At 37.9% G+C, this 24,270-nt stretch overlaps 1 protein-coding gene across 1 annotated transcript in view; it reads right to left on the reverse strand.

Annotated features, from left to right (window-relative positions):
• The window catches only part of nr5a2 (nuclear receptor subfamily 5, group A, member 2), a 71,703-nt gene that overhangs the window by 42,268 nt on the left and 5,165 nt on the right, over positions 1 to 24,270 (reverse strand). Inside the window, exons 3-4 of the mRNA XM_032572234.1 lie at positions 22,460 to 22,601; positions 14,512 to 15,224 (exon numbers count right to left, since the gene is read on the reverse strand). Of these exons, the coding sequence (XP_032428125.1) occupies positions 14,512 to 15,224; positions 22,460 to 22,601 (855 nt within the window). The remainder of the gene's footprint in view (positions 1 to 14,511; positions 15,225 to 22,459; positions 22,602 to 24,270) is intronic.

The following is a 24,270-nucleotide window of genomic DNA, read 5'->3' on the forward strand; positions in this document are numbered from 1 at the left end:
GTTAGTGTCATATCAAAGTAAGGTTGGGAATTCTTATCTGCATGCATAGATGAGCAAAAGGAAATTTCTACATCTGTGGACAATAAAAATTATAATTATTATTTTCTGCACACATTTGTAAGTGAATGTATAGCTTCATTGGCAGACACAGAGTTCAACTCATAGTTCTTGTCTGGCTGTCTACGTGTTAACTTAAAAGTGAAGACAAGAAAGTGAGACAAACAAGCCATCAGACTAAAGGGTTTGCCCTTTTGTATAATTCAGAACAGAACTCTTTGTAACATGCATCCCTATAAACAAAGACACAGACATATGCAATAAACCTTAACACAGTGCAGAAGACTGAAGCTCTTTTAAAATGCAGAGACTGACGCTGGGATGCTTTCTGTCTGAGAGGGTAGAAGACACTCATTCCCATTAGCATTTGACACGCCGGCATTTTTAAAAGTATTTTTCTCAAGGTGTGTTCATAAGTTTGTGTGCTCAGGCCTAAGTGGAGTTGGATAGACGTAGAGGGTTTGGGTGCTGGATTTTTAGACAAACTGCTATGAATCAAAGTATGGCAAAATTCCAGAGAACCCTGGAATCTCATCCATTGATGGTTAAGCTAAATATCTAAATTAACCTCATTGAGCATTTCTACAACTCTTGTGACATGTAAGTCATCCCACTACAGGGGAGATGAGGCATCAAAACCACAACGCCGCACAACAGATGGGTCTTTGCTTGTCCCTCAAGTGCATATCCAGGCCTTGTCTCAGAGAAACTGCCATGAATGCATGTAGATTAGGAAATAGCTGTCTCTCTACAGCACCATTGCTGCAGGCCTGGTGGTGCAGCTGCTGCTGCTGATGGGAAGTGCAGTGCAACATGTGGTGAATAAAGCTCTGGCCTTTGGGAAAGCGAGACTGTGGTTTGCCACCTGAAATCCTTCCCTGACTTTTTTTTTTGTCTAGGACTGGTTTGTTTCATGCAAGTTAATGGTGCTGTCAGCACCTTTCTCAACAAGTCGCCTTTCAGCATATTTGGTTTATTGCTTGTAATTGTTTCAGCTCGCTTAAATAAAGCCATTTTTATCCCCCTCTGAAAGGGTGCTATCCTAAAGGAACATATGCCCATAATGGATGTTATTATTGCTATGCTTTTATTTCACTAGTATGGGATCGTTTATCGATGGCCCATGCCAGATTTGCAGTCATGGTACTTGGTGAAACACAGAGAAATTTGGGCTGACTGAGAGGTGATAAAAAAAGAAATGGTGTCAGAGAAGTAAAAAGCCACAGTAAAAAAGGGGAAAATGGAGATTAAAACCTCAAAAAAGAGAAAGTAGGAATAGAGAACAGGTGTCTTTGCCCTACTTTGACAACAGAGATGAAGCAATTTTCTTGGCTAGATATGGCTTGTCACTCCATTGAAATTTCTCACCCGTCGTCACAACACAACCACAATGTCTAATGTTACGCTTATGAGCTGCCTTCATCAGTCATCTGTGTGCAAATTCAATCAGCCGTCTTACCAGATGAGTATAAATACACTTCAACTCTTAAAGGGTAAAACCAACCGGGGAGATGTCGACTCTGTTCCACTGATGTCTTATCTATTGTCTCCGGACCCGTAAAACCCCCACCCCAAAGCTTCCCGAATCCCAGTCCAGAATAGAAAGCTGTAAATAAGCATCAAAAATAGACATTGAGGGACAACTGTCGACAGCCCTGTGATGAAAGTGGCAGACACAGGCACAAACATCTAGGCAGGCTGGATTAAATGCAGATAATTGAGGCCACGCAATTTGAAAACATGAGAACCCGAGGACACTGTATTTCTTTTTTTGCTTTGTCTTACTTTAGATTTTGAAAAGCTTACTGAAGCACTATGACTGTTAATTTGGTGAACAGTATGTTGCTCTAAAGTGACTAGTCAGTAATGGAATGGTTGGTCTACAAATGTATTGCAACATTTTTTGTTTGTCTTCATTCTTACCTACTTCAGACATTAAAGTAAGAGGAAAATTAATCATCCAAGATGTTTGCATAGTTGTGTGTGTTAGATTTAGTTTAGAGGTTGAAGGTCAGCGTAAAGCAGCAGCAGCAGCAGCCCCTTTAACCCCCTGGAATTGCTGCAGCTAGGGATCAAGTAAACATAAAATACCAATGCTTTTGTCTGTATTCTTAACAATTTACCAACAAGATTTTGTTCCTGTGCATCATCTTCTAGCATTTAAAAGTAGTTTTATTCACTTTTATCTCTGCATTCTTTATTTACCTGTGATGTATGGTGGTATACAGCCACTTTCCTTCAGCAATTACAGCAATATTCTGGAATAAAATGTAAATTTGACTACATATCTGCAATTACAGTAGAGAGGAAGAAAAGAGGTATGAAGCAACTTTGTGCTTTGGAGGAGTGTCTAAATTGTTTGCTTGCTTTTCAGTTGATTTGTTACCAGGCCCGGCAAAATGAATCAACTCCCCATATTTACTTTGATTGCCCAATTTCTTTATCTTTCACTACCACTTCCTCTGCTTTCAGTCTCACCGTCTTTTTTACTTTGCTGATTTTACTGACTGTTGCCAACTTGTGATGGAACAACTGTGTTACTTTGGGACCACAGAGGCTTACGGCAATGCCTAACTCACCCGCGTCACCATCTTAACAAGCGACATGACCTGCCAATAAAAAAGGCTTTTACCCTGATCATGCTCAAACAAGACTTTAAACACAACTCGCTCTTGCTCCCACCAAATGGCCAAAGTGCTCGAAATGTGAATCAGGCTGTGTTAACTTGCATCAAAATGGAAAACTAGAGAGGATGTGGAGGCAATCTTTGATTGTTTTTTTCTAAACAACTGTTTATCAGATGGGGGTTGAATGAGGAAATCACAAAGAACACAAACACACAGCAAATGAAGAACAAATTTTTTCCCCTTTTCTTAGGATATAGGAAAAGTGTAATCCAACAATAAGTGTCCATTAAGATCTGCAAGCCTAGTCTGTGGTCAGTCAGAATGGAGTGGAGATTTTAGTTAAAAAACAGCAGGCAAAAAATGTCTTGAGAGAGTAAGACAAAGGTCATGGAAGATAAAATATTCTTGAGTACAGTCAAGTCTATCATTGCTCAGAGCTCTGTAAACCTGCACTTCATGACAGCCTTTCATCCCTCATCAAAGCAACAAGTGGATATGCAGACTTTGCGCATCCTAAAACCTCCCAACCCCTGTTGTCTCCTTAAAGCTGCCGCTCCTCCGGGACAGGTGACCTTAAATCTTTTCTTTTAACAAGTTTCCTGTTCTTCCTTCCGGCCCCTCACCATCCCCTGGGGTTAAACCTGCAAGACCATTCCAATGTGAACTGGTTTTATCTGTGAGGCTAAGTCTAAAACTGTCAAGGGAAATGTGAGGATTGGAGCATTAGATTTCTGTGATATAAGTCAAACAGCCAGAATTTGGCAATAAATGTATAAAGAATAAAGTTAAACCACAGGAGGTTGATATGATACACATTTGTAATCTTGTCATATTGGCCACAGAAGAGCCAGAAGTTTTTACTGACAAAAAAAATAATATATATATATATATATATATATATATACAGTATATGTGTGTGTGTTTTATAATATATGTTCACATGTCTCCTATAGGATTTGTTAAAAGCACTCTAACAAAAAAAAAACATAAGGTAGTTGCCTCGGTTGTGAATGAGTTATATTTTTTAGCCTCAAGTCTTCTCTTAAAATGTATCCAAACATCTGAGCTTCCCATTTTTTTGGCATTGTTGAGAAAAAAATCATGGGAGTTGTTTTATAGCATTTCTGAAAAAGAGAGGTACTGTTTAATTATTCATGAATGAAAAAAAGACTTAGTGAACCTCCACTGTCTTCTCCCTCCTCTTAAGTATCTGCTCAACTTCAGCTTTGACCCAATGCTGCTGATCAAACAGATATTGTTACTCCTAAAATAGCAACTTAAAAAAAGATATACACACAACCAGCTGCAAGACCTGGCTGCAGACTGGTAGATTGACAGCAAGAAATGACTGATCAGAAAGATATCCAAAAAGGAAGAAAAAATACAGTCTGAAAGTTTAAACTATTGATCTTTATGAAACAAGTCTACAAGAACAGTAGGTAGATTTCTGCATCTGTGTTCATGAGCTCGGGTGAGGTGGTGTGGGGAGGGTGTCATCTATCACTGGACAAATGCAGACCGTGGGGGGTGCTGGGAGAAATTTGGGGGAGGAGGGTGCTGGGGTGCTGTAGGGGGATTGTCAGCCAGAATGGCGCAGCTCCTCAAATGAAATAATATATCTTTGAAAGCTTACGCCCCGCACCAGGCTCACAGGCCATATATCAAGCCCCAGATCGTTTGGTGGATCCTCTCCAGGCCCATTAACCTTACACCTGTTCCCCCCTAACACCCCCACCTAACCTCACCAATCTACCGGTCCTTTTTTATTTTTTCCAACCTCTCCTGTCCTTCACCATTTCTTTTACCATTTCCTGTGTTTTTTCCCTTGGCCAATGCCTCCTAGGGTCCCTTCTTCATCTTTCCATTTAACACACCTTACTTATTTCTTTGTTCATCAGTCCATTGGCTCTTTATTTGTCAGCTCTCCTCTTCCTAAATCTTCTCTTGTTCTTTCCTGTGAACATTTTTTTTCCTTACTCTGTATTTTCTGTTTTTGTTCAGTTTGTCTTCTTTTTTTCCTGTTCCCGTGAGTCTGTACTGAACTTCATATAACCTTTTATTTTATTTATTCCAATTTAATCCTGTGCTCTCCTCTCCCTTCTCCCTTCCTGTCACTCTTCATGCATAATTTTTTGCACAACCAAAGTAAAGCACGCTATGGTCCGAGTGTGTGCAGGGTGTTGCAACACAACCTGCAGAATAATTCAAATGCAATGGACCAGGGACACAGTTACAAATCTTTGCCACATGTGAGCAGACGCCAACCCCTTCACACTTGCAGTTTGTCAGGATTAGAGTGTCCGGTGAGAGGTTTTTGCAGGAGTGGCCAATGACCTCTGCAACAAGGTAGACACTGCTGCATGAGGTTCTGAATGTGTCTGCGTAGTCAGTTGTATAGATGTGGCATTTCACAAGGATCACAGAACCTGTCTGAAATGGCTTATTAATTTCCTCTCAGTTATGAGGCTTGAAAGGGTGCAGGGGGCAAAGGTGCAATTACCGGTCACCACAGAGCAGAAGCAGTTTACAACACACACCAACACACACTCAAATATGATCAGGCACCTTGAATAATAAACTGCTTCTGAAATGAACATGAAAAAAATCAGTGAGTGGGGGTTTGTGTGTATGTGCAGAAAGCGACTGTCCACTCTGAACTGGTTGGATAGGTGGTGTAAGTATAATTTCACCAAAGTAAATTCATGTAATATTCATGGGCATAGATGGAGGTGAATACGGGGTGAAATTATGCAGTAGGGTAGAGTGGAGAACATCGGAAAACCTTACATTATTCACTCAGGTAAATCTATAAGCAGAGAATATTCAAGCCTGAGATCCCAACATCAGACACCTCCACCCCCTTCAAACTCCAAAATAAAAAGTCTCATTTAGTGTGAATGAATGAGTTGAGGACACTTGGATAAGATGAATGAATATCTGTAGAAAATTGTTGAACATAAATAATTTCACCATCCTAAATAACATCCTGTGCTAACTTCAGAAACAGCTAAATCTGTGGTTTTAGGGGCCCAAAAATTGTTCTTTTTTATTAATGGATGTTTGAAAAACACTGTAGTTTCTACATTTTGAAAGACAATGCATATTGATTTACTTTATTGGATATCCTTGTAGATAACTAATTAAGTACAAGTATTTAAAAACAGTAACACCACAAGGCTGCATATTATTAGAAAATCTTGCAATAACAGTAATAATAGTAAATAGTCCAAAGTCGATATCAGTTGTGCTATATGCCTATTTATTTTCTTCTTCTCATTATCACCTGTATTTCATACACCCTGTGACCTTTAGCATTGTGGGCTATGTCCTTTTGTGTCCCATGTGAATATCTGCTACTGATTAGTGCAATCAAAATTTAAAAAACAGACTGTAAGCAAAGGAAAAAGTAAATCTCTGCTTAACTGGCTAAACATTGCAGTAGCATGCAAAATGAACGTTTGTAGCACTTGGAATATACAAGCCAACAATTACTAAACTCCAAACATTCCATTGTGAATTTAATTTTGCAATATAGAAATAATGTGACAATGATATTTTGTGCAGACCAACTCCAAAGCTAAACTAAAAATGAAATATAACTGAATAACAGCTGCCTGTAACTGTGCAATTTACACTCGTCAAATGCAAGAAACTTGGATGTTCCCTTAAATTTTAAGCAGCCACAAAATTTATCATTTAAAATACTTTTGTATTATCTAAATACAATTATTTAGAACTCAGCAATAAAAATCAAAATTTCTACATTTTAGAGTTTTAACTAGAGCTGTCCCCAAAAAGGGCTTTGTCCCTGGTACTGATCTGATTAATTTAAGTATATACAGTATTTTTACCAATAACAGGTAAAATATTTTAAAATATCATTGTTGCATATTTACTTAAATCCAACTATAACCATAATTTCTGAGAGGCAGTTTTAAGTGCTGCCTCATTACAGTATTAACTATGTGAAAAAACATATAAAACATAAAATTGTGTTCTGACAAAGTTTCTAAGATACTACAATAACGCTAATATGTTTACTTTAATATGATTTATCGATAAGCTAGTTTACAGTGAATGGTTCCAGTGAATGGTCTGCAGACATAACTCACTGTATTTTAGCCCTTCTCTGTAGAGCTCTGTTCTACATAGTTGTCTGAGCCCAAGCAGGTCACACGGCACATGCAAACAGGAAACTGAAAAAGAGACTGTGTTGACTGCTGCAAACAGATCTGTTAGCCCAACATTATCATGTGCATGGCACATGAGACAGTTTTCAACCAACAGCTGTAGGAATATTTTCTATGTAAAACATGGCAACATGCCTTGCTAAGTAATACTATTGTTGAAATAAAATCACAGATAGACCAAAAAAGGTAACAAGAGACAAGAATAGTCTGGGATTTGTATCTTGGTCATTTAAAAATGCTTTAATCTGGATTCTAATCTGACTTCAAGTACTGAGTCAAGGTCATGCCAAGTGTTTGTAATACTTTTATCAAACAAGTCTTAATGAAGACATGTTGATCCAGCAAATGTTTTATGTTTTTGATTTTATTATAATAAGTTACCAGGACATGACCTACAACAACAAGGTTCCTCAGCTTACCTCATTGCTAATCTTTTTCTTTCCTATTCTTTGCTCTTCCTCACTCCCTTTGCATTCCTCCTCTGCTCATCTCTCCACTCATCTCCTTTCTTCATTTCACCTTTGTTCTCTGCGCTTGTTCTTTCCTCTCCCCCACCATCTGTTTATCCAATATGGCTGTCCCATCTCAGCTGGGAGCTTTCCCAGGGAACAAGACTTCTAATACAGTTCCTCTTCAACATAATGGCCCTCAGTTCTGCTTTTGCCATAACTGTTACATGCAGAGTAGAACACAAGTAAAAAAAAATCACCAAAAAGCAAAAAAAACAAGAAAAACTGTCTGAATCTTTAACTAAATCTCAGCCATGTGTTTTTTTTAAATATCATTGACACCTTCAGCTTCATCTTGTAAGGTATGATTAGACTAAGAAGTTTAGTTGTGTTTTGTGTTAATTATGCTTAAGATTTAGACAAAACGCTAGGTCCAATAAATTTGGACATGGGGTAACTCAGAGAGAAGAGGCAATTTTGAGACCACAGAAATACTGTATGTATACTGTATATATATTTAAGATTTTTGTCAAAGAATGCTCTGAAATATTTTCCAAACTTTGATTAAATCTTATTCCAACATTTCTGGAGGTATATTGATTCCGTTTTTGTGATACATTAGAAAATCAAAGTTTCTTTACTTCCTGTTTGAGGGGATTATAAATAGCTGAGGATTGGATGCTCCACAAATTATGATGCATTTTTAAATAGATAAAAATGTTTGTGTGGATGAAGAAAAATACTTTGCCAAGAGAGGCTTTAAGTAAAAATATCTGTTAGAGAGAGCAAAGTGAAGACTATATACTGTACATTTGTGCATTTAAAAGAAATGTCATGAATTAGAGAAGAGTTTTTTCAAATTAATAATAAGGTAATTATTGAAGTGTAAATTATTTTCTATTATCCATAGAAATCTTCTTCTACATTCAGTACATGTGAAACTTCAAAGTCTTTTCAGCTGTAATTTTTTTCCATATTACCCACTGCATAATCTGTGTTGACAAGGTACACAAAAGCCTTTGTTGTCCTAAAAGCAATCACACGTCTCTTTTTATGAAAGGGTGAAGAGAGGAAACAGAGGGTGGGGTGAAAAAGGAATAGAATTAGGAAGGTAAGATATAAACATAAATGAATCACTTATATTCCTAAACGCTCCGCTAAATTCTCCTTCCCATTGTGTTTGTGGTGGGAATCTAGAGAGCCATCCTTACCTTGAAACAATGGGGAAGAAAGGAGCATGGGACCATACACCAGTATGAATCACCATCACACACACATGCACGCACAGAAGCACAAAGTGCAAATACAAATTCAAGCTGGAACAATGTAAGTAGGTAGTTGGCTGCATTTATGAGTTTTATATAAAATTTTATATATTCTTATTAATAAAATTCTAAAAGTCAATCAAACCATTTTTGTTTGATTAACAATCACTGATGCACCGATTCAGTTTTTTCACTTCCAATAGTGAAAAACTGATACAGATATCCGAGGTTTAGTATCGGTCGATACCGATCCAATACAGAAAGCCAGCACTGAATTGACACTAATTCAGCACTGAATTAACCCTAACCCAAACACAAATGTACTGAATTAAAAAATTTATTTGATAAGTACAGCACACTTAAATACCCAATATATTAACAAGCTTGATCAAACATGTAAAAATAACACAACTTTAATTTGTTCAGTCAGTGCATTTAGAAGTATAACAGTCAATGTAAAATAAATGACAAAGAAACTGAAACTGACAAAAAGCACTGTCTCCCTGTAGCTCAGAGAATAAACTTTTAATGCTTTTGGTGGCTCAAGAATCACTAAGTGGCTTAGCGCCACAATAAATGAAAGACCTGTTATCATTACACCAAACTTCCATACCACTCAGGTTCTAGTCTATTCTGTATCCCCAGAATCAGAACCAAACATGGGGATGTGGAATTTGATTTTTTTATACTTTTTGTCTGGAACAAACTTCTAAAAAATTGCAAAAATACTGAAACCCAGAGTTCTTGTAAATAAAGGCCATAATCCCATTTCTGCAGAGTTGCCTTTAATTGATAAAAACTGGAACATCTTTCATTGTACTCTGCATTGCAACATTTCATCACTTCCATGTATTTTGCCACATGGAAGTGATGACACAGTAATGTTCATTCCAGTTACTGTGATGTAATGTTTCTTGTTGTTTGTTGGGTTAGGTTTAACCCTTTCAATGTTTTCATCATGTAGAAACACTTTAAACGGCCTTGTTGCTGAAATGTTCTATACAAATAAACTTGATTCAAAAATCAATTTGGAATAAAGTAAAACTCACAAACAACTAATTTTAAGTCACCTATTTGGTAAAGTATAAATATATGAGCATATTTTATATGACATTAATTGCAAAATATATAGAAATATACTGAACCACATAAACTTGTATTAAGCACAACTCTAGCGAAAAAAAATGAAAAAATACCGTGAAGTATAACTATTAGAATAATCCAAACCACTCTTTCTGCTTGGATTAATGAAATGAAATGAAAATTGCAGTTATGATGGGTTCAAGCAAGAGTCATGGTTCCACACACAATAGCAGCTACCTAATATTTCAATGGGAAAAAAAAGTAAAATAAAAGTCATTCCTAAATTTAAATATGCACACCAAAGATGCACCTGTTCTCAGCTCACTGAAAATTTCATAAAATAATCACAAAAGCGAATGGCCTCAACCTTGCTGAAAATGTTATTTCATTATGCCAGTGATTTCAAAACCAGAGAAACAGTGCTGCCACAAGTCTGTCGTTATGCTTAAAAATTCAAGACAAAGGCAGGTTAGTCATAAAGCACAACTTCTTGGATCTGATCGGTAAGAAATAAATGTTCCTCACGTCATGTCTCACTCCCAGAGGTTAAGGGGGGAAAAAAGCGGAGGCAGCTTGCCATGCTGGAAAAGAATGGGAAATGATCTGTTGTAGGTTTTTCTAATGACAAAATAGTTATGAGAGCTATGATTATGGCTAATGTATGGAAACCAAATCTTTACCCACATTTCTGGCAGATGCCTTGCACACACCCTTCCAGGTTGGCCCTGTTACAAAAGAAATTCTTTTGTTCATACAGAGCTAATAATAGTGAAAGGGGAAGGGCTCTAATCTGGCTATGTGTGCATATGAATGTGCATGTGCACTGGCTAAAACTGTATTTATAACTTCCTACAGTGGTAAGTCATTCTTGTAACAAACTTTTAATTATATTCTGGTTCCTGTATTTCTGCTCTTAGGCTTGACCTCACATTTAGCAGTCCAAACAACAATAGCAGAAGAAGTCAAAGTTCAGATGGATTCACAAATACAACCCCATTGAGCTGAATTCATGTTTAGCTCGCTGAGACAACAAAGGTTCACTGTGGGTGATTTTATCTTCATGAATGATTTATTCAGTCACTTAACATTATTTAAAATACATACATAATTATGGACAGCTAATGTTTTGTAAGAGTAATCTTACCCCTTGAATTTTTCACATCTTCTCATGATTCAACCTCAAAGTTTATTGTATTGTTTACTGATTTCATGCAATACAGCAAGACAAAGGAGCATAATAATAGAAGGAAAAATATACTTTGATTTTATGCTATTTTAAAAATGAGGACTTAAAATTGTATCCAGTGCCTTTACAATGATACCTACCCCAAAATAAATTTGAGCGCAGTTAAGTTTTGCTGAAGTCTTTCTATTTGTTATTTAGTCTCAGAATGAGCACACCTTTTCTGCGAAGGCTTCAATGTTGTGTTAGCAATTGAAGCTAACAGTCTATTTGTTCTGTTTACTGAACAAATAGACAGAGGATCACACCATACAGGGAGGGATAAAGTTGTAGAGAAGTTTTAAGGAGGATTTTTTAATAAATAATAAATTGGACAGCTTTCAAGCTTTAAATAGGTCTAAATCTCAGAGCTTGGAATGTAGAGCACATGTCCAATCTATGATACATCTGTTAACCTAACAGATTCTTTTTTACATAAACTGCTAAGATAAAGTCTAATAAGGGAAGCAGTTAAAAGACCCGTTGACTGCTCTGAAGGAGCTGCAGAAATCCACAGCACAGGTTGCAGAATCTGTTGAAAGCACAAGTAGAAGCTGTGGTGCACCCCATCTGGTGTTTATAAGGGTGTGGCTAGAAGGGTCCCATTAGTAATATGCGCAGTAGGTTTGCCACATGCCATGTAGAGCCTCTGGCTAGAAGCGTCAAAAACTTTTAGCCTTTTGCAAAAAAAATCTAATGTGTCAGAAAACTAAAGCTTCACATTACCATAAAAAGAACCATGCAGAGTTGCATTGGAAGGGTTTAGATCAAAGAATAGTCATGTGTTAGAATGCCCCAGTCAAAGTACAGACCTAAACTGAAGTACAAAGACTTGAAGACTGATGTCCACAGCTGCTTTCTATTCAATCTGGCCAAAATTAAAATGTTTTGCATAAAAAAGGCAGACTCTAGCTGAGCAACTTTAAGCAGCATGAAAATTGGCTGCACAAAGTATTAACTCAGTATAAAAAAAATAAAGTACACCACTCTTTTCAGAAACGTCTTGTGACATTGTTGAAATATGTGTTGCATTTTCTTCCCTTTCAAAATTATTCACAACTTTGTTTTGATCTAAATGGTAAATGGGCTGTACTTGTATAGTACAAGTCCAGATTACCCCAAAGTGCTTCACACTTTATTCAGTCATTCATATATTCCCAAGCTACTAGATAGTGACCACAACTGCTCTGGGGCAGTCTGACAGAGGCCTGCCTGCCATGCATCACCACCACCAGGCCCTCTGACCACCACCAGCAAGCAAGTAGGGTGAAGTGTCTTGTGCAAGGACTCATAATCTATCACATAAAATCAAATCAAATCAAATCAAATCTATTGAAGCTAGTGATAGTAATGTGGAAAGGTTCAAGAAATATTTGAGTACTTTAACAAAAAAGACCTAAATGTATCTAAGAAAATATCTTTGAGAAGTTACAAAAGACAACATATATAAAAACAGTCTTCATAATTTTTTTTAAATGGTACTCATTAGACGAATCCTAGGTTTTGCCTTTCTCATTTGGTACTGCAAATAATCTTCTCACAACACCTTAGCTCAGATTATAACAAGAGTTTGCAATAAGAAACAAACAGGAAAGACAGGACGGTCAAGCATGTGGAGAAAAAAAAACTGTCAGAGCCACAGCTAGCATATTATTTATCAAAACCCCTTGTCCTTTGAATGATGCTTTAACAACAGAAGGGGCAACATAAGCAAAATTCTATTATCTCCCTCACATTTCCCCTGAAAGCAATGAGGCCTGTGTAACAGTGGGAAAAGCTCTGAGCTCGGGTCATTTTGCACCTTTGTAACAAGCACTCGTCAATTACTGTTAAGATAGAGTAATATGGGTAGTCATTAGGCAAACATAATGACAACTCATTCACGGCGACAAACACTAGTGGCTGATATAATTGAATTAGGAGGAGGGTGTGAGAAATAGAGATGCTTTAACAATGGAACAGAATTGATCATTCAAAATTAATGAGCAAACCACACACAATTATTAGATGTAGCCACACCCTTCAGTGAGCCCTTTTGTATGTGTATGAGAGCCTCTGTATAGTGAGCATCTATGGCAAATGCAAATAAATATCTCAAAAAGGTCAAGAGAGGGGGACACAGTGCATGCTAAATGTCGACATGTGTTATTCAAGGACTCTTATCTGGTTAGTAATTGGCACATTTTTTTAATGTAATATTTTTTTGGCTGTTATTTTCCCTTTTCAAAACAAAATTACACTAAATATTTAGAGGGGATTTGGCAACAGGCCCATGAATATGCAGCTGAGCCTGTGGCGACGCACTGTGAGACAAACAGAAATAAAAAGAAATAGGCGAGGGGAAGAAAACCAGGTGAGTGCAAGCTAATCAAATGCCTTTCAAATCGCTTTGAGGATATTAACCTTCATTCAGAACAAATAAAGCTGTAAGTAAAATACACGCCACAAGCTCTCTCAGGGGGTCTGTGATGAAAAGAAAGCAGAATCCAGAGTGATGTATTGAAGACAGCAAACACTGGTCATTTGGGATTAACTCAGGTAAACAATAACAAATGGTACAATATTTAGGAGACTTAAGATTGTTGCTTTAGACATCGTGTAATGCAGAAAGTGTGATTTCAGTGTCGCTTTTCAAGAATATTTAACTGGTTTAATTTTTTTTTTTTTGCAACCACATGTAAAACATGTTTAAAGTCAAAAATTGTGATTCATTGGGATTTACAGAGCTGCAGAGTGACATTTAGACTGTTACGGTCCTCAGAAAACCATCTTTCTACTTTAGGAGGACCTGAGGCATGAATTTAAAAGGATATGAAAGTCTTCTTTATGAGAAAAAAAGAGCAATAACATTTTTTAACAATATAATGGTATATGAGACTGAAAAAATCTGAACCATTCATGTGCTTTAATCTGAGTGTTGAGTATTGTGATTTCATCTGAAACTTGATGAATACCTTAACACCTTAAAATTTTACTACTAAAATATACATTTGTCAAATAAACTTATTGTAAATGCCTTCAAACAATTAAATTAACCATAAAATTAAATGATTTGAAAATGAATACAAATAATTACATTATAAAAATATACCAATTTAATTGTTCAATAAAACTAATCAAAGCACCTAATTTAATCTGTATTGTTTACAGAATACTACAATGTCCCCTAATGCTCAGACTAAAAGTTTTCAAAATCCACAGCGAAAGGGAAAAAAAAGTCTTTCGTGTGTTTGATAAAAACAACTGGCTGGTGAATTTTGATTAGGCACTACAGGACAGAGAGCAGTGCCAGCAATGAGCAAATTCTGGCTCACAGCCCACAGCCTTGTACACTCAACATTAATGTTAAAAACCAGGACAGAAAGGATATTAGGTGCTGTTGAACAAAAGGAACAGAACAAATGTATATGAGCAGAGTTAAATCCCACGCTTGGAAATGTGGTAAAAGGCTTAGCACTGAAGCAAAATGTAGTTTAGTTTATCATTGCCCGTTGAACTCATGGCTCTTATTTGTGTAAAGCAGATAGGAGTTTAACATTAAAAAGTAAATGCCTATATTTTGATCATGTCCTTATAACCCAAATAACAGCATCACTGCAGTAGATCATTCACACTTACCTTAAGTTCACGAAAGAAAATGCTGCTGCGGGCCCACTCCACAATAGAGAAGAGTGTTTGGTCGGCCATCTTGCACATCAGCCCAAATGTGTTGAGCTTCTCGTGCTTGCCTCGGCTGGCCTGCTCCTGCTGTAGATAGGCCAGGATCTTTGCCTGAACCTGTGGTTCATCGGGTTCACATTTTAGTAGCTCTACTATCAGATGGGGGAAGGTGGTTGGAGAGCCTGACTGGTAGGCATCAACGTAAGCGTAGCCCATGATGGACTCTGGAGAGCTGGTGTATGGGTCTGGATACTCAGACTTGATGGTGCGTGTGCCCTGGAAGTGTCCGTAGGCCGCCTGGTAGCCCTGCAGGCTGCCCGCGTGTGGCGGCATCGCCATACTGACAGGAGAAGTAACAAAAGGGCTACGATCGTAGTCTGTAGGAGGCAAAGCTGTGGCGTGATGGTGATGATGGTGGTGGTGGTGGTGACTGGTGTGGTGACCAGCATGGTGGCTCAGTGGAAGGCCTTTGGATGCTGCCGAGTGGATGTTCTGAATGGCTGAGGAGATAGTGAGGTCAGTGGGTACAGCTTGCATCACCTGGCTCATGGCCTCAATCTTAAGGCCATTTGCTCGGATCAGCGCCTTCTTTTGCTGCTTCAGGGCACGGTCACGTTTGTACATTGGGCCAAACTTGTTACGACCGCCACGCATGCGGTCTGCTCGCACAGCTGAGAGGAAGACATGATAAAGAGGAGAAAAGCAGACAGTTAGTTCAAACGTATGTTCAATATACTCACTCTTGATGGCATTTCTGAAAGACAAAGCAAATTTTCACACTTTTACTTGTGATACATTCATATTAAAAACCAAATGATGCACCTATAATAAATTCATTCACCATACAACATTAACTTGTATCAAAGGAAGGAGCAAAGATTGAGAAGAAAAGGTGCAAGAGTTTAGATTATAATTATAAGGAAATAACACTGATTATCACCTGTTTATGGCATTTGTTCGTAGTTTGTATATATAGTATCATCAATGATTGAACAGTGGTGAACTGATGTCAGGGTAAAATGATGCACATGAGGAGTGAAGTTTGGCTTGTTTATTCTAATCCAACATCAGTTAAGGGGGTGCATAGCCATAAACCTGTGAGAGGGCCTCTGGTGGTCATGGCAATATGCCAAATTTTGTATGTTCACATGATGTGATCTGGATCAAACAGCACAATATTTCTCTTCAAAAGCAGACTATCTTGAGAAGAGTGATTCAGTTGCTGTCAGCCTGTGGCTTCAATTTGTAGAACAAGTGAAAGCTATTAAAATTAGCCTCCATATAACAGAACTATTTAACAGCTTGAACATTTGAACATCTGTTTGAAAATGTTCAAAATGATCAATTATAAACTGAATAGAGTTTCTTTGAAAGCCTGCTGTAGATTTATGAACCATTTCCTCTGTCAGAGTAAAATATGGGGGATTCTACAGTTTTCCAAAAATCTTTCTAAAATTTCCTCTCGCCTCTTTTTCTTCCACCAAAACTTGTCTTGTGATGTCAATGTCCGATTACATCCCAAATGTTGAAACATTGGTAGAAACGCAAAACATTTTAGGGGTGGTGTTTACCATCAGTTTTCTGTATGGCAAAGGTTTACGCATGACAACTATACTTGACGTTTATCAGTCGACTGCTAAAGCCCACAGACCAAAGTGATAGTGATGTTACTCATTGACCAGAATTTTAAACTTGTATGAACCCAATGACAGAAGGATCATAGTACAAGAAGTTCTTTTTTTTTGTGTGGTGAAGGGTGTCTGGCCTCCCTCTCAGAAGTTAGTTAGTATTATAAACTCTGACAAAAATCTACTTTTCTGATTATGCAATCCCTAAAAGCTTTTAAAATGTCTGTGTCAATTAGCAAGAACTTCTTTATAAAGACCAAAGACATGATCAGTCTGACAATAATTCAATTGGGGTTCTTATTTTCTGATGAAACAAACGCACCCACGATGCTCCCCCGTTGCCCCCCCTACCCCTCAGCACAGGGATCCTGTGGTGAGGATCACAACGAGTGTGAGCTGTGGGTATTTCTAATGAACAAACTGGGCACACAGTGGACTGCAATGAGGTTCGTGTGTGATCTGACCGACTGCTGCCACAGGGAAGCTGCTCTACTATCTCTCAGTCGGGGGGCACTGGTGTTAATTATTCATACTTAATTACATCTTATTCTGACAAGGTTTTGCAGGGCCCAGCGTGCAAAAAGCCAACAGACGTCTGGGACTTAATGTAGCATAAAAAGGGAAAAATATGCACTAGACTTTTCAGTGCTAATATTCACAAATATTAGACCCATATCATTCTGATTTTGGAAACGGCTTCCATCTTTTTAAATGCATCAAAATGCAGGCAAATATACTATTAAGCCCAAATATGTTTGACCTTTTCATACACAAGGACAAGTCAAATACCGTAGCAAGAAATCTTAGGTCCACTGAGACGCCTGATGCTTTGACAGATGAATGAAAGAACAGAAGAGGGAAAGTGAAGTGGGGGTGTGGAGAAGGCGTGGAGCGGGACTTAAGTTCAGGGGCGAAAGATGGGCAGACACCCGTACAAAGACATATACGCATACCCACACACACATTCACGCCTACACACCAAGCTGCCTTGGGAGGGATTTTAATGACCTCTTTCACAAAATGTGCCTGTCACTGATCTGAACAAGCACCGCCGAGAGGGCAGCCACACACACACACACACACACACACACCCACTTATGTATAGATTTGACACCCAAACACAAAGTGGCTTACATGGAAAACATCACACACTGTTCCTCATCAGAGAGATGGGAGCGTGCCAGACGGTCCACCACCTTGAAGAGACTCTGGTGGTTTAAATGCAGTGATTTACTCACACTCCAACAGCCACTTCCCCACATGCATCCTCACAATGTCCATTCAACTAGACTCACAAATGATCATGACCACTGAAAAATTGCTCTCACATCAAAAAAAAAAGAAGAAGAAATTGGGATTCCAGTCAAATGTATCCATTATACATTATTGTAGGGTAACTTTAACTATTAATGATTCTCCACAACAGCGTAATTAATGAGCTGAGAAACTAATAGTTGGCCCTACTGGGAAAACAAAATTAGGCCCTGACTGCCTTTCTCGCCTGCCTCGGACCAAGGGACCCACAGCGCATCATGAATACCAGAGTTGGTAGTGGTAGCGGTGGTGGGGGGGCATCTTACAACTACATACACATGCATACTGGGGCACACAAACGTGCACACATTTTTGTCTCTAATTAAACAAGGTGATTTGCATTCATGTAACATGGATTAATTTGGAGGGGGAGGGGAGAGGGGGAGAGTGCACACATGCATAAGGAGGCAGAGAGAAATGTGCATGTCTGAACAAGGTGGCAATATGACAAGTGTTGGGACACTGCAACAATTTAGCTTCTGGTGAGAATGAATTCATATGATCCCTATACCCAACAGAAATGAGAGCAATAAAGATTTTAGTTTATCAATATAAAACATTATGCATTAACCGTTTCGGTGGTGTTGCCTTTCCTTTCAAGGTTAGATTGCTGTTTGCCAAGAAAAGGGTGAATTTATGTTTTATGGCCAGGGCTGGCTCAAAATTATTAGGACCCTTACCAAAGACATTATTATAAGCAGCATATATAATTGAACTTCCGGCTTTAAATTATGACTTACAAATAAACTATTACAAATGATTTTTTTTTAAAGAAATTGTAATTCTTTTGAATTCAGTATTCTGAAACCTTGGAAAGAAAATTATAAAGAGGCTTATTCCTAATAAACAAAACTACAAATATAATTTTTTTATGCCTGTAAACAGTGTTGGTATCTTTATCTCCCTGCTGGACTAAAACCTTAAGCAGCAGCTTATTTCTCTTATGCCTGAAGCTTGCTCTGAACTGAGTGATTGGCTGGACAAAAACAGCCACAAACAGAAATATTTAGATTCTTTCAGTAAATAACCACAGCATAAAGGCAGGAGACACAGAGATGAAACTGAAATATTGTTATGAAAACCAAACAAAAAAAAAAGAAATCATTTTTAAAACCAATTAAATTTGTGAATAGGATTAATTACTTGCATAAAATGTGATGCTTGTTCCCATTAGAAGATAGGGGAAATATAACTTTTACTATGGTTAAACCAGTGAAAAGCTACTGACACAGGAGGTTAATAGTGGGGCTTTAGGTTTGTATGGTTAAGGACATCATATACTCTGAGATGTTGTCTGACAGCACCAATGCACAGACTGGTGAACATAAAATTCATAAATTTCCATTCTGACACAACTCCTCCTATTCTCCAAAAATGTCCGCTGTTCCCTGTGTGCCTCAAACTTGTACAAACAAGCAGAGACACAGAGAACATTCATTTTTTAGTAATGTAACATTTCCAAGAACACCCCTACACACAGACAGTAACAAATACTGAACTCCTTTCTTACACACAACCTCAGTGCTTATATCCTCTGATTTATGGTTGTTTAATATACAGGAATATTAAGCGTGCGTAGGTGAGGATCCCTGTCGGCTGCCGGCATATTAATGGGTCCCGCGGAGCCTTGCTGACACCCTGTTTGTCATGTCGGGGCCCCGGCCCCTGCTCTGGATGCGCCCTATCCCATGCACACACATGAATACCTATGATACCTATGCATAAGTAATGGGACAGCTCCCCGGCTTTCCCACCACAGGTACTGAGAGGCTGATGGAAGACAAATCAGAGCTGGAAAGATGGAGACGGGGAGGAAATAAAAAGTGGAGGGAGCAGGGGAGAGATGCAGCAGGGAATATACAAACACTCAGCCAGTGGTGCTAATTTCAACTAAGTGGCTCTTCAGAGGTTTTGAATTTGTAGTAATCAATCAATTAAAATTTTATGAACGATTAACTGCATGCACAAAAACGACGTGAAAGGAGAAAGGGAGTCTCTGTGAGAGCATCATTTCTGAAATAACAAATTTATGTAGGGATCAAGATATTAATGTTATGCTCTGCCTTTAAAATGATACACAAGTGAAGGAAATATTAGGCAGCTCAGTGAAGCATATGATACAAGACAACTATTAGCAAGCAAAAAGACAATCATGCCAGTGGGAGCTGTTCAAATATAGCACGCTTCACTGGCTGCGGTGAGTGATGTTCTAATGAATCAAATCTTGTTTTTTCAGGGGGACAATGCAGGCGGGAGATGCAAACAGCATACCAAGAAGAGAGTGTGCTTGCAGCATGTGGATGGATTGGATTCTTTCACTCAAAATCAGTCACATAAAGACTTACCATCCTTTACTGTTTTAGTTATATTTACTAAAAACAGTTTTGAAGAAAAGTTTTATAAGCTCTGACAGCATTGTTCACACCCAATCTAGACTTACCGTACTTATTGTTGTTAAACTAATAAACACTTAGATCAAAGTTCCTACTTTACTGCTTTTGTTTTTACTCCAACTGAGATAATATAATAACATTCTGTTTATTTTATTGGGATATATGCAAGTTTACCAACTCACATATGCAACAAATATCAAAAGACAACAATAAACCATATTCTCGTAATATCTTGTCACTCAGCCACCTTACTTAAACTAAAACAACACTTTCACCAAAATAATGGCACACCTCAGCATCCAAAATTCTTTCACTCACTTTTTTATAAAGAAACATAAATTGGATTTGTTTTTTTGTCTCAAAGGATGTCATCGGTTTTGTAATGTTCAAGCACATCTCTCTTGAAAAGAAAAGGAACCTGCCTAACTCTTAAGAGTTCTCATTGACCAATCTGTTCAGGTTTGCAGGTGGTATTAATACCAAAGATTTCTGTGAGTAAGCTTTTACTCTCAGTCTGAACTGCTGGTTATTGATATTAATTTGCTAATTTTAACTTTAGCAAATTGATGTTAATTTGCTAACTGAGCTCTTTTTATTGCACAAGGTGCAATGACAAATTTGGATGGAGAGTTATTGCACTGTCTCAGACACTTCAACATGTTTTTTCCCCCTTCTTTCTAAAACTGAACAAACTGCCTCACTGGTGGTAACAAAGGCTCAACAATAAAAAAAACACACCACCAAAAAGTGTTACACAAGAAAGTAAACTAAAAAAGTGGCACTTGGAGGCAACTGTCAAATTTTCTTTAAATTTGGTCTCTGGTTTATCTCCAAAATTTACATGTTTCTGAAGGCCATCATGCGCCGTAACGCAGCACATGGCTGAGATCATTTTCTTTTTTTAGATTAAAAGACAACTACTTCCTGCTGCCTGTGGCCATCTGAACAACTTTCCTGTCATGAATATATGTATGTGTTTAGGAGGCAGAGCTGTATGCGTGTGCCTGTGCAGTTGTGTGAGTGCGTGCTGGGGTGTGTGTGTGGTAAAGGGTGTCAGCTCTTCTGTGTGGGAGGTCTTTACTGGATGTGGCAGGAGTCGCCCACTGGAGCTTCTGGCACCTGACAGAGTGCTGCAGGGCCTCTTCTTGCCTACAAGCGGAAAGTTACCGCCGGCAAAACAAATCAAACACAACCACCCCCTCCTATCCCGTCTCGCGCCCCTGTTAGCTTTCAAATGACCGTAAGGGACTTTCTGCCCAAAGGCCGTTCACAGTTAATAGCTATTAATGAAACCATAATGGCAGGTAGATGGAGACACCTCAAGATTTTTGCTTTGTTTCTGTTTTTTTTTTTCCTTTTTGTTGTTTTATCCTTTAGTTTTGCTGTAAATGTAAGCATGTATGTGATCTTTTTTTCCGAAACCATCACACAACATTTAAAATTATTTCAGAGAAAATAAATGCAATTACAGTAATTTCAAGAAAAAAAGTAAATTACAATCAGATGTTTAGGCTTTAAATTGTTTTACATTCCACTAAAGTGAAGACAGACTTTTCAAATGTGACTGATTTCCAAATACAGTTTCCAAACTAATGTATGGAGTAAATTCTAATTTCTGAGATGAACCGAGGCCTCGCCATTTAACCAAAAGAACAAAATTCTAACTATAATATTTTATATTTCTCTTTACACTTACAACCAGACAACCCTCCCCGCCCATCATTTGCCCCCAACTACTGTATCTCTGACCTGTTACTCCATGCCAAGAAGTAATGATGGATATCATCTAATAAAAAAACACATTTTTATCTTTGCAAGAAATAAATACATTAGAGAAAATACTGCTGTCCAAATAGAGTCTTTATGTAGTATTTTTGCTTTATCTCTGAGCACCAACTAATTATTCAGTGTTTAGAAAGCTGCCTTCATGCAAAATAATAATACAAGCATACATTCCCTTTGAGTTTCAGGTAAATAAAAATTAAGAAATGAAAACGCCTGCCTTCTATGCTCAGCTGAGAGTTCATGGAAGCTGCCTTTTTCCTCTACTAGATGCATTGTGTCAGATCTTTGTTTACTAATATTGAAATGTGTCTACAACAGACATCTGGAATGAACTGATCTTGATGTAAGTTATTCATAAAACTCCTATGAACTTAAGAGGCTATGTGATGATTTGTGGAAAGCATGGATTGAATATTTTCACGTCCACACTTTTACTGAAAAAAAAAACAAACAAAAAATCACATCTCAAAAACTGTGTTCTTATTTTTCTGTATTGCCATTTTTTCTGAAGCAAATTTGAAAACTCCCCAGATATAAGAACCCTTTCCTTCTAAAGCAACAGCTGCACATCTATCACCAAACATTTACCCCTCAGCACCTGCAGGTACTGCTCAGCAGAGCTTGTACTACGATACAAAAACGATACGAACATGAGCTTGTACATAACCTCATGTTCAGGGACAAGACAAATCTAAATGCAGGAGCCAAAATTCAGTAGAAAACTTGCCATTTTCAGTCACTCTGCAATAAACCAAAGAGCAGAGCACTGAAAAAAAGTCATCATACCTTCTAGCTTCATGCCGACCGTGAGGCACTTTTGGAAGCGGCAGTACGGACAGCGCTTTCTCTGGGTTTTGTCAATCTGGCAGCTCTGGTTCTCTATACACGTGTAGCGCTTGTTGTTCTGGACGGTGCGCTTGAAGAAGCCCTGTGGAGAGAACCAATTAAGACGTCAACCTGCTTGACCCCTGCAATGCGATAGTAATTGGCCCATTCACACTCCCAGACAGATGGAGAGGGACAGCCTTATTGGATACATGCACACACACACACACACAAACACAGAGGGGAGTTTTTAAAGATATTCTACAATTTGTGCGATGCTTCAGCTTTTGCGTTTCCACAAGCTATTTCAGGTTCATTTATGGTTAGTGTGTCACACTAAATGTGACACTAAATGTGTCGTTATGAAATAAATTTCTTTATTTCATAATGACTTGGATTTTAACTGATGAGCAGCACATAAACTTTTGTTTAGCTGTTTTGATTTGTTTTCCAAAGCTTCACTGCATTTTAGACTACTTCATAAAATATTTGGCTACTCACTTTAAATATTCTCTTTTCACACAAAAACTCCAGGAATTAAGTAATTCTTTCAACCCTATACTTAATTATTGAATAATATGGCCAGGACACACGAGAGCAAAAAAAATCCAATAAATTATATACATAATTTAAAGTTCCGGGATTATAGACATTCATACACAGAATTTATTATTGGCAGCTGCAGTGAAAATCAAACACAGGAAGGTGGTATTAACGTATTCTAGATCCATAACCTAGGAGGAGAATCCTTAAACCTGCTCTTTAAAATAAAATAAAAAAGAAGGTGCTGCTGTCAATATCTCACCAAACACATATTTAATTGACAATCTGCATTGCCTGACCTGACCAAACACAGGGAAAAAAAGGGCAGAGGTTTGGATTCTGGAAAATTGACTCCCTACTTTAGTATTTGTGCTTCAGCAATACTTTCTTCTTAGCATTCATGTACAAGAACTCAACCTGATTTCAAAACGCTTTTTATGGGTTAAGTGTGCAACTTCTTACTGAAAACTGCTCTTTTCAGATGCACAGCAAGCCAAGACTTAAATTGTTGTTTATCTTTTGCGTGATTGATAGAAACAGCTTTTATTCCATTTACACTGCAATGCAATATGACTTAAACAAAGGCAAAAGTATATAATAACTTTATTGTAGTATTTGGGAAACACTGTTCCCCTACGTGCGCAGTGACTGAGTCTACTGTATGTTTCTGATCCATAAGCCAGCCGCATGGAGCGACTATATTTAGGACTCAGAGGTTGTTGTTGTTCTGTTGGAACTTAAAAGAAGATCTCTTGTTATTATTCCAGAAAGTTTGACGCAACAACATGTTTATCTTACCGAGGTGAAGCACATGAACAGAAATGATCTTTGCACTTCAATGACAGCTGATGTGTGTGGGGGTGTGTAGGCCTGTGTGTGTCTATAGGCACATTTGACATCTGCAAATGCAACTGTTCTATTGTTCATGATGTGCATCAGATCTGTTTCTTCTGTAGCACATCAAACTCTCAAAGTATAAATCTAATTAGTAGGTCCTAATAACAATCATGCTCTACATGACTTCCAGCCTACACAGGATGATAGGGAGGTTAGTTAAAAATAAAATAATGTGATTAAATCTCGTCATTGATTTTTACACTGATTAACCTGGAAGTTGCTTCCAGTGAAATGAAGATGGATCTAACCTGGATCAGCTTGAATCTCTGCTCGCATATATTTAATGGCAGAATGAACCTGTAATGTGTCAGCAGGCTGATTTATCAGCCCAG

Source organism: Xiphophorus hellerii, chromosome 9 (genome assembly GCF_003331165.1).
Source record: "Xiphophorus hellerii strain 12219 chromosome 9, Xiphophorus_hellerii-4.1, whole genome shotgun sequence".
In the NCBI taxonomy this organism is placed as follows: Eukaryota; Metazoa; Chordata; class Actinopteri; order Cyprinodontiformes; family Poeciliidae; genus Xiphophorus; species Xiphophorus hellerii.